Here is an 11,298-nt window from a genome sequence, read left to right on the forward strand (position 1 = left end):
AGCTGGAAGACCTTGTCTAACATCCTGAATGAGCACTCGGGAGTCGACAATCCGCTGGAGGGGATGACCTCTGTCTCTGGGCAATGGAAGTGTTTCATGTCCATTAGGGTTTCCTTATCCATTTTTATAGCTATTTTGGTAATTTGCGGTTGTTGTGTGCCTTCTATCCAAGGATTATTGGTAAGGTTGGTTAACAGGGCTGTTGGGGATCTGATACCAAGGCACACAACATGATGATGCTTGATGACTTTCAGTAGTGTTGATCTGCCATGGGGGCAGATCAAAGGGGGATTATTGAGATGAGATTATTTGAAGTGTCTCAATAATGCTGTTTTTTATTAATAAGTGTTATAAAGTTATATAGTGTAGTATTAAGTGGACACGGCCCTGAATAATAAAGGCTCTTATAGCATGTCACTCTCTTAGAAGAAAATTTGCAGGAGACTCTTTCCCACGCTTGGCTGCAAAAAGTAGAAATAACGGGAAACGGTTAAAGGAGAAGTAGGGCAAGGTTGCAGCCTCGCCGGAGCTGAGAAAGGTGTGTTGCAGCTAATAGACAATAAACTCTGAGCACACTATGCAACGTGACTACTGAATGCCTGTGAAACACTGTTGTTTAGACTAGAGTGGGACAGTTTCTAATAAAATTGTTTGGCGTACACCGCTTTTTGAGATTCGCGGCAACATGTCATGCAGGACACATCTCCCTTCTAGAAGTATTGTGTAAGAGAATAAAGTGTGAAATGGTCTACTGAGCAGTGTTTTATTTTCCACCGGGTGCCTATGAGGAATCAAAAGAACCCGGTGAAGTGTTGATAATTAGCAGTTACTGGAATCCAGAGCAACAGTTTTTAAACATTATATTTCTAAGAGCTTGGATTTTACACAATATCTGCTGATGTAGCACAGTTGTTATGAAACATCTATTATGCCCATCCCACATTACTGTCCATGCCCTGGTGGGTGTGGATCAAAAAGTGATGAAAGGGGTTGACATAGGCTTCTATATAAAATCAAGGAGCCATGAATACAAATAAGAAAAAATGAGGCAGTTATGGGGGGCTTTCTTGTCAGATATTTGCTTATGTTTATCTGTCTGTTAATGATTTTGTTGTCTTCCTTTTTGGAGTCCTCCTTTCCACCTTCATCCTGTAAATTGCAAAAGAAATTTAATCTCAATGGCATACACAGGCCTGGGGATGTAATTCTGGGAGGGTTATTTGAAGTCCATTACAGTTCTGTATTCCCTGAGCGGACGTTCACCTCAGAGCCAGATCAGCCTAAATGCCATGGGTAAGTCTCATCCGTGTAGCTGACAAATATTCTCTCATTACTATTATTGCTTAGAATTTAGTTGCTCTTTTTCATTTTTTGTGTATTTTAGATTTGACACCCCTGGATTCAGACATGCCATGACCATGGCCTTTGCTATTGATGAGATTAACAAGAATTCAAAGATACTTCCTAATGTGACTCTGGGATACAGGCTTTATGACAATTGTGCTACACTTGATATTGGGTTCAGTGCAGCATTGTCATTAGCCAGCGGTCAAGAGGAGCAATTTAGGCTTCTGGAGAACTGTTCAGGGACCCCTTCAGTTGTGGGGATTGTGGGTGATCCTTTCTCCACATTTTCTATTGCTGCCTCAAGTGTTCTTGGTTTATTCAAGCTTCCTATTGTGAGTTTCCCAATTCTACTTATTTGTGTGCTTCTGACATACTGCATTTTAATTGATCTAAATGGTTAAATAAGATTATCTGAATGTCCATTGCAATTTGCACAACTGGATTTTATAACATATGTTTCTTGACAGGTGAGTTATTTTGCCACTTGCTCCTGTCTGAGTGATCGACAGAGGTTTCCATCCTTCTTTAGAACAATCCCAAGTGATGCTTTCCAGGTAGAAATATGCACAATAAGAATTAAGTTTTTAATTACTGACAGAAAACTTAGACATGAGCCATTCCAGTCAAAGAAATACTTTTTGCAAAATTTTGCATATTTGCTTTGAACATTTTTAATTAAAATACAATGTATTTAGGTAAAAAGTGTTATCATGAGAAGTTAACTTTTATTTAATGTTATTTTTTTAAACTTTCATTAAATTAACTTTTTGATATTAGATATGAACAAGCAAATTTTCAATAAAAGAATATTTGCACATGTACACTAACAACTTCAATCTCTTGTCATGTAGGTCCGTGCTATGATTCAGATTCTAAAACACTTTGGCTGGACATGGGTAGGTCTACTAGTCAGTGATGATGATTATGGACTCCATGTTTCCAGATCCTTCAAGTCTGACTTTCTTCAATTAAGTGGAGGTTGTTTGGCCTACTCAGAGATTTTACCTTGGGAAGATCATCCAAATGAATACAAGAAAATTGTGGATCTGATGGCCAGATCCACAGCTCGTGTTGTCATTGTGTTTGCACATCAAATACACCTGATTTATCTCATGACAGAGGTTAGGGAAAATGTCACAAACCATGCTGCAGATAATGTATTACAAGAGAGTAAAAACACAACTGCAATGCAATCCACAGGTGGTGAAACAAAATGTGACAGGCTTGCAGTGGATTGCCAGTGAAGCTTGGACATTAGTTGGTGGACTCCATACCCCTGAATTTATGCCATTCCTTGGTGGAACACTGGGCATTGCCATCCAACGAGGAGAAATACCAGGCTTTAGAGAGTACTTGTTAAAAATTAATCCCGAAGAACAGAACAGTGATAACAACATGGTGAGTGGGTAACTTAATGAACTTCAAGTCAAATTTTCTGTTGGTTATTTTTGTTGACATGTTTTTGTTTCTCTGGTTGTTGTGCATTTTAGGTGAAGCAGTTTTGGGAAGATACATTTCACTGTAGATTTTCAGCAGACTGGTTGGAAGATGGTGGGACACTTTGCACTGGAGAAGAAGAGCTTAGGAATGCTGAGACTGAACTTTTGGATGTGACTGAACTCAGACCTGAGTATAATATTTATAAAGCTGTGTATGCTCTTGCACATGCCCTTGATGACATGCTGCACTGTGTTCCAGGGAGAGGACCTTTTATTGGGCACAGCTGTGCCACTTTGCAAAAATTAGAGCCATGGCAGGTTTGATGTCATTTTATACTCCAGTCAATTTATATTTTACAAAAACACAAACAAACAAAAACTATTTTGTGAGATAACATTATTATGGAAGAAAGATAATTGTGTAGCAACTAATAATATAGTTTCATGTCTCACTGCTTTAAAGAGACAATAGCAAGACGTTTTGCTTTTAATTAATGTATGATTGTACATTGATGAACTAAGTAATAGACTTAATTCCAGGTTGCTCCAATAATTGGTGTATAAAAGAAGAAAAAAATTCATAAGCCTTTATCTATCACTTTTATAGCTGATGTATTACTTGGAAAAAGTCAACTTCACAACTCCATTTGGTGATCAAGTATTTTTTGATGAGAATGGTGATGCCTTACCTATCTATGATATCATGAACTGGCTGTGGCTCCCTGATGGAAGCACTAAAGTTCAGAATGTGGGTGAGGTTAAGAGGTCAGTTTTCAAAGGTGAAGAACTCACACTTGATGAAAACAAAATCTTCTGGAACTTTAAATCAGAAGAGGTAATTTCTCCTATTTATAGCATTTGCTTTAATATAAAAGCAATAACAAAGTACACAATGCATGTATAACTGGTGTTGAATAACTTTTTTAAAAAAATAATTTTTCCCCTTAAGCCACCTGCATCAGTTTGCAGTAAAAGCTGCCCTCCAGGAACACATATAGCAAGGAAGCGGGGAAAGCCTGTGTGTTGCTATGACTGCATCCCTTGCTCTGAGGGAAAGATCAGCAATAACACTGGTTTGTATCATTTGACATTATAATGCATGAGATGTGCAGTGTTACTTTGTGTTTAGCAGTGTATGGTATTATGGTGGCTTTTATTAACACCGAGCCAAAATTATTGTGAGAGTGGGTTCCAGTTACAAATTAATGAAAATATTACTAGATGAAAATACTGACTGTCCATTTCATTGTACAAGACACTCATAATAGGACAAAACAGTGTGAAACTAAATGAAGAAAACAATCTCAATTTTTCCCATTTGTTTAGACTCCTTAGAGTGCACCAGTTGTCCAGAAGACTTCTGGTCAAGCCCCCAGAGAGATCACTGTGTTCTTAAGAGAACAGAGTTCCTCTCCTACCATGAGCCTCTGGGAATCTGCTTGACAACCACCTCACTGCTGGGCACATTTATCTGTACTGTTGTTCTAGGAATTTTCACATATCATCGCAGCACACCTATGGTGCGTGCAAACAATTCAGAATTGAGCTTTCTGCTTTTAGTGTCACTTAAGCTGTGTTTCCTGTGTTCACTGTTATTCATCGGAAGACCCAGACTTTGGACGTGCCAACTGAGACATGCAGCATTTGGGATCAGCTTTGTGCTTTGTGTCTCATGTATCCTGGTGAAAACTATGGTTGTTGTGGCTGTGTTCAAAGCCTCCAAGCCAGGAGGGGGAACCAATCTTAAGTGGTTTGGTGCTATACAGCAGAGAGGAGCAGTTCTGGTTCTTACTTCCATTCAAGCTGCAATCTGCACTGCCTGGCTTGTCTCTTCCTCTCCAACTCCACATAAAAACACCCAATACCACAATGACAAGATAGTGTATGAGTGTGCAGTTGGGTCTACGATTGGCTTTGCAGTGTTACTGGGTTACATTGGTGTGCTGGCTATCCTTAGCTTTCTGCTAGCATTTCTAGCCAGGAATCTTCCAGACAACTTTAATGAGGCCAAATTCATCACATTCAGCATGCTGATCTTCTGTGCCGTGTGGGTGGCCTTTGTTCCTGCTTATGTAAATTCTCCTGGCAAATATGCAGATGCAGTAGAAGTATTTGCCATCTTGGCCTCAAGTTTTGGGCTATTGGTGGCACTGTTTGGACCCAAATGTTACATAATTCTGCTGAAACCAGAGAGAAACACAAAAAATGCAATCATGAGTCGAGAGACCACCAAGCCATAAAACCAACATGTAGCACGTGTAGCATAATGAGGAAAAGTATATTCATATTAATGCAGCCATAATTTGTCCTTTAAATGTTTTTATACAGTTTTACACATTGGTATTGTTTTCATCAGATTTGCTTTTACTGCACACAATACCTTTAGAAGAACATATAATAATTAATTCCTTATTTGTTTGTTATTCTCTTTGGGAGTCATTACAGTCTCAAAGTGCTTATGGAAGCTTTTCCATAGTCCAACATGTTGCCAAGAAAAATTAAAACTAAAATTTCCCTTTATTTGTTCTATAACAAGTACCCATGCATAGCTCCCACATCATTGAAAACATCTCTGAATATCTGTCAGTGCACAAAATTATTGGCGCTGTTCGTCAATTTTGGCTGCTGCTTAGCTTTTTATGTAAACATCTACCATCTTCATGGTCAGAATTCTTCTAATGAATCCCACCCATGATTCTTTAAGTGCAGTGACCTCTTGTTTAGTGTCTCTAATAGCTATTATAATAGTTAACTGGTTGAATACTTCACAGCTTTTATCAAGCCCACTTATTATGGTCTACAGCAATATATACCGATATAGATGACAGATATATATCTGTCAGTATAGCCTTTTCAAAGAAGAGAACCTATTGTCACAGAATTCACATATGCTTTGATTTTAGAAAAAGATGACTATATCAAAAGGTGACTCATTTTCACCATTTTAAATGTAAATTTTCAGCAATGAAAAATGTTAATATTAAATGAGGACATCTCAACTTGAATAATTCCATTGCCACAAGAATGGTATTTAATTAGAATAACCCCTTTCTTTCTTAAAATATGGCTAGCCAGAGCACTCAGAGAGCACAATTCTCCGTGAAGGCCAAGGTCTATACTAAAACTTTGTTTTATGTTGTTTTTATTATGCTGGTGTCTGACCTTTGACCTATGATTTGACTCATTAAATATTAAATGGTTTAATTTCTTTACCACAGAACCGGGTTGTCGGTATATTTGGCTTGTATATTGATATTTTAAGATATATTCATGCAGTGGGTAATTTTGCAAAACTTTGTGGCATCATTGTGATGCATTGGGTATTATATTTAAAAAAAAAGTGTGTTGTAAAGTTTTTTTTTTATCTGTGAAAAAATTTTCAAGAAACTCAGTATTGTTTTCTTGAAAGTTTTTTCAAGGTCAATTCTTTCCTCGGGCTCTAACAATGAAGAGTGAAGTCATGTCCCCCAACGCCTAGTATATCATTGTTAAGTTTGAAAATGTCCCTAAAAACTGACAAGCAAATGGAACCAGTTACATATCCCTTCCTGATAATTAAACCAAATATCGATCTGTCTAATGGTAAAGGAAAATGGGCTGGTTCTTAAATAGTGCTTTCCTACTCTGAGCACTCAAAGCTCAGAGTGGTACAGAGACACAACATGCCTCTTTCCATCTAAAGTTCACATTCATACTCATTCATACTCCGGTGGATGCATCAGAGAGGAACTTGGGGTTAGTATCTTGCCCAAGGATATTTTGCAAGCAGACTAAAACAGACGGGGATCAAACCAACCTTCCGATAAGTAGGTGATCTGCTCTACCACCTGAGTGACATGCTCTACCAAAACAAATACCCAATAGTCAAATAGTCAAATATAGTGATAGCACAAGTAGATATATGTAGGTTTATTCATACAAATAGGATGTACTCAAACAAAAGACCCTGCTAGGCTTTTTGTCATTAAACACATCAAAAATGTATTTGAATATTAAGCAAGATTTACATTCATTTTCCAATTCCAAAAGTACAAAATCTTTAAAGTACATTTTACAAAATATATGGTTCAGTGCTTTTATACATTCATTAATACAGCACAGCATTCAGATTATGTTTATATATTCATATTTGTTTCGGTGTGGTGACATGTCTGTAACCATACCCTTGAGAGTGCTGAAAAAAATTAAACAATGACGGAAAGCATGCTAAAGGGATAACACACCCCTCATATAAAGTAGAGAGACCTTATAAAAGAAACAATGGTACTGAAGGTGGAAATCAGTTATGGGGGGTTTCCAGGTCTCATATATTTTCACAGGTGTCTCTTTCGTCTTACTTATTTTTTCTTTTTTCTTTTTATGCTTTGTGTCTTCTTCACTTTCTTTATCTTGTAAGTTAGAAAGAAAGTTTCATCTCAATGAAATGCACAAGCCTGGCGATGTAGTACTGGGTGGGTTGTTTGAGGTCCATTACACTTCTGTCTACCCAGAGAGAACATTTACCTCAGAGCCTCAACAGCCTCAGTGCACTGGGTAAGTGTCACACACACACACACACACAAATACGACATCAGCAGAGACGTGTACAAATAATAACTATTCAAAATATTCATGACAGATCTAAATTATATATGTATATATATATATATATATATATATATATATATATATATATATATATATATATATATATATAAATATATAAATATATATATAAATATATAAATATATATATATACATACAAGATAACTTCTCTATCTTAGCGTACATATGTCAAAATATTAATTAGACTTATTATTTTATATTAACATACATTCATTTTAGGGTTCATTTTGTATATCTCTACTTGTTTTCATGTTTGCAGATCTCTTTTAGTGAACAATACTGACGTAACGTTTGTTTGTTTGTTAGCTTTGATATTGTAGGGTTCAGGAATGCAATGACTATGGCATTTGCTGTTGAAGAGATCAACAAGAATTTAATTTTGCTACCTAATGTGACTCTTGGATACAGTCTTTATGACAACTGTGGTGCCCTTGTTGTTGCACTCAGCGGTGCCTTATCACTAGCCGGTGGCCAGGAGGAGCAGTTTCTGCTTCAGGAGAACTGTTCAGGGATCCCTCCAGTCCTTGGGATTGTTGGTGATCACTACTCAACATTTTCTATTGCTATTTCCAGTGTGCTAAGTTTATACAATATACCTATTGTAAGTTTTAAGTTTCATATTTTTATGCTTGCACTGTACGTTTCTTTTAAGTGTAGTATTGATCCCCTGCGGTACATTGTACCGCTACTTATAATAGCATTTGGACTGGCTTTTACTTGTATGATGTGTTAATATGTCTCTCGTATATTTGTAATAGGTGAGTTATTTTGCCACATGCTCCTGCCTCAGTGATCGTCAGCGTTTTCCAACTTTTTTCAGAACCATCCCAAGTGATGCTTTCCAGGTAAAACTTAGTTACCAAGTTAAATGAAATATACCATTGTTTCAGGAAAGGACTTTGAAATTATTTCTAATGACTTTGGTGTATTTGGTGACTAATATAACTTATAGAGGTTGCATTAATTGGTTTCAGAGGTATATTTATAATTTTTTTTAAATAATACACTCATCTGCACACTAATCCATTTACACCAAACTATCCACTTAGGTACGTGCTATGATTCAGATTCTAAGACACTTTGGCTGGACTTGGATAGGTCTTCTAGTCAGTGATGACGATTACGGACTCCATGTTGCCCAATCCTTCCAATCTGACCTGGCTAAGTCTGGTGACGGTTGTCTGGCCTACTTAGAGATTTTGCCCTGGGACAGTGACCCAAGTGAACTGAAGAGGATTGTACATTTGATAAAGACATCAACAGCTCGTGTGGTCATAGTGTTTGCACATGAGATACACTTGATTCAACTAATGGAAGAGGTTGGAAATAAAAAATGTTCATATAGATAATTTTTATTGCAGCATTGTAACTTATTTGTCTAGACAAAAATGACTGCCATTGAAGGTAAAAATAGGTATTCTAATAATTAGATTAAACTGATAACATTAAAAAGCAGAAACATCACAATGAAACTTAAACAGTTTTATGTTATCAAAATGCCCCAAATGTGCAAGAAAAATAAACATTGTTTATTTAACTAACTTCATATCAATAACTTGATCATTAATAGCTATAGTGAGAACCTACATAAATTTTGTATTCTACATGTATTATCATAGGTAGCGAAGCAGAATGTGATAGGTCGCCAGTGGATTGCAAGTGAAACATGGACAACAGCGTCAGTGCTCCAAACAGCCCACCTCACGCCGTACCTGCGTGGCACATTGGGCATTGCCATCCGCAGAGGTGAATTACCAGGGCTGAGGGAATTCCTGTTAAAAATACAGCCAGACCAAAGTGACAATGGCAGATACAACAATAATTTGGTAATAATTCTGATTTGAAAGTATATCTAAAATGAATGAGACATGAAATAAATAAATATTTTGTATTATCTCTCAATACGTTTATTCCATTAAAGGTAAATCAGTTTTGGGAATTCACATTTCAGTGCAGATTTGCGCCAGCTCCTGCAGGCTGGTTGGAAGCTGGAGGAGCACTATGCACTGGGCAGGAGCATATTGAAAATGTGGACACTGAGTTTTTTGATCTTTCTAATCTCAGGCCTGACTACAATGTGTACAAGGCCGTGTATTCTCTCGCATATGCTCTTAATGACATGTTGCATTGCAAGCCAGGGACAGGACCCTTCAGAGGGCACAGCTGTGCTACTTTGCAAACAATGGAGTCATGGCAGGTGTGGTATCAATTTACACATTTTTGTTTGAAAAGCTACTGTGTCACTGAAGATTTTGTTATTGAAAAGGGCCCATTATCCTATAAGGGCACTGATATGTTTGCAATGAATTTCCATTATTTTCTTTGAAATGGTAGAAGTAGTATTTTTTTTAAATAATTAAGAAAAATTAGATGAAACAAAATTCTGAATTACAGTCTACCTTGATTCTGTTTCTTCTTTTTTTCCCATTAACCTTAATTAGCTCATACATTATGTACAAAATGTCAACTTCACCACTCCATTTGGTGATCAAGTATCTTTTGATGAAAATGGTGATGCATTGCCAATATATGATGTCATGAACTGGTTACACCTCCCTGATGGACAAATTAAAGTTCAGAATGTTGGTGAGGTTAAAAGGTCAGGCTTTAAAAGTGAGGAACTCACCATTGATGAAGACAAAATCTTCTGGAATTTTGAATCAGGAAAGGTTATTTCTACTTTTCTAAATAACTTATTTTAGAAAAATACTGAGTGAAGTAGTGTATATTGAACCTTGTATGTAATCAGTTTGTCTTTCTCTAGCCACCCCGATCAGTGTGTAGTGAGAGCTGTCCTCCAGGCACCCGGATGGCTAGAAACAAAGGACAACCAGAGTGCTGTTTTAGTTGCATTCCATGTTCAAAGGGAAAAATCAGCAAAAACAACAGTGGGTATTTGTAATTCAAGGATGTTTTTATTTTAATTTTGAGAAATTATACATAGTTATATACAATTTATATCGTTGATTATATGCCTTCCCATTATTGTCAGATTCCTTGGAGTGCACCAGTTGTCCAGAGGATTTTTGGTCAAACCCTCAGAATGACCACTGTGTTCCAAAGAAGACAGAGTTCCTCTCCTACCATGAGCCTCTGGGTATTTGTTTGACAACTGCCTCTTTGTTGGGCACATTTATCTGTGCAGTTGTTTTAGGGATCTTTTTCTACCATCGCAGAACACCCATGGTACGTGCAAACAATTCAGAGCTGAGCTTCTTGCTCTTAGTATCACTGAAACTATGCTTCCTGTGTTCACTGTTATTCATCGGAAGACCCAGGGTATGGACATGCCAGCTGAGGCATGCAGCATTTGGGATCAGCTTTGTGCTTTGCGTCTCATGCATCCTGGTAAAAACCATGGTTGTTGTGGCTGTGTTCAAAGCCTCCAAGCCAGGAGGGGGAACCATTCTTAAGTGGTTTGGGTCGATGCAACAGAGAGGGACAGTTCTGGCTCTTACTTGTATTCAGGCAGGAATCTGCACTGCCTGGCTTGTCTCTTCCTCTCCAGCTCCACATAAAAACATGCAATACCACAATGACAAGATAGTGTATGAGTGTGCAGTTGGGTCTACAATTGGCTTTGCAGTGTTACTGGGTTACATTGGTGTGCTGGCTGTCCTTAGCTTTTTGCTAGCATTTCTAGCCAGGAATCTTCCAGATAATTTCAATGAGGCCCGACTCATCACTTTCAGCATGCTAAGTTTCTGTGCCGTGTGGGTGGCCTTTGTCCCTGCTTATGTCAACTCTCCAGGTAAATATGCAGATGCAGTGGAAGTATTTGCTATTTTGGCTTCAAGTTTTGGCCTTTTGGTGGCACTGTTTGGACCCAAATGTTACATAATTCTGCTGAAACCAGAGAGAAACACAAAGAAAGCAATCATGGGTCGGCTCACTATAAATGAATAG

At 37.5% G+C, this 11,298-nt stretch overlaps 2 protein-coding genes across 2 annotated transcripts; both read left to right on the plus strand.

Moving 5' to 3' along the window:
- Nucleotides 1-1,084: 1,084 nt before the first annotated feature.
- Nucleotides 1,085-5,026, plus strand: LOC134640623 (extracellular calcium-sensing receptor-like). Its single transcript, XM_063492530.1, has 9 exons — nucleotides 1,085-1,293; nucleotides 1,385-1,679; nucleotides 1,815-1,901; nucleotides 2,199-2,468; nucleotides 2,548-2,745; nucleotides 2,838-3,104; nucleotides 3,394-3,621; nucleotides 3,736-3,859; nucleotides 4,113-5,026. Exons 1-9 carry the CDS (start codon nucleotides 1,085-1,087, stop codon nucleotides 5,024-5,026), a joined length of 2,592 nt encoding a protein of 863 aa, XP_063348600.1.
- A 2,183-nt stretch (nucleotides 5,027-7,209) lies between these two features.
- On the plus strand, nucleotides 7,210-11,298 carry LOC134640879 (extracellular calcium-sensing receptor-like). The gene is made up of 9 exons (XM_063492936.2): nucleotides 7,210-7,319; nucleotides 7,699-7,993; nucleotides 8,151-8,237; nucleotides 8,442-8,711; nucleotides 9,012-9,218; nucleotides 9,314-9,589; nucleotides 9,834-10,061; nucleotides 10,157-10,280; nucleotides 10,385-11,298. The coding sequence occupies exons 1-9, from the start codon at nucleotides 7,210-7,212 to the stop codon at nucleotides 11,296-11,298; spliced, it is 2,511 nt and encodes an 836-aa protein (XP_063349006.1).

The sequence above is a fragment of the Pelmatolapia mariae genome, linkage group LG14 (genome assembly GCF_036321145.2).
Source record: "Pelmatolapia mariae isolate MD_Pm_ZW linkage group LG14, Pm_UMD_F_2, whole genome shotgun sequence".
NCBI lineage: Eukaryota > Metazoa > Chordata > Actinopteri > Cichliformes > Cichlidae > Pelmatolapia > Pelmatolapia mariae.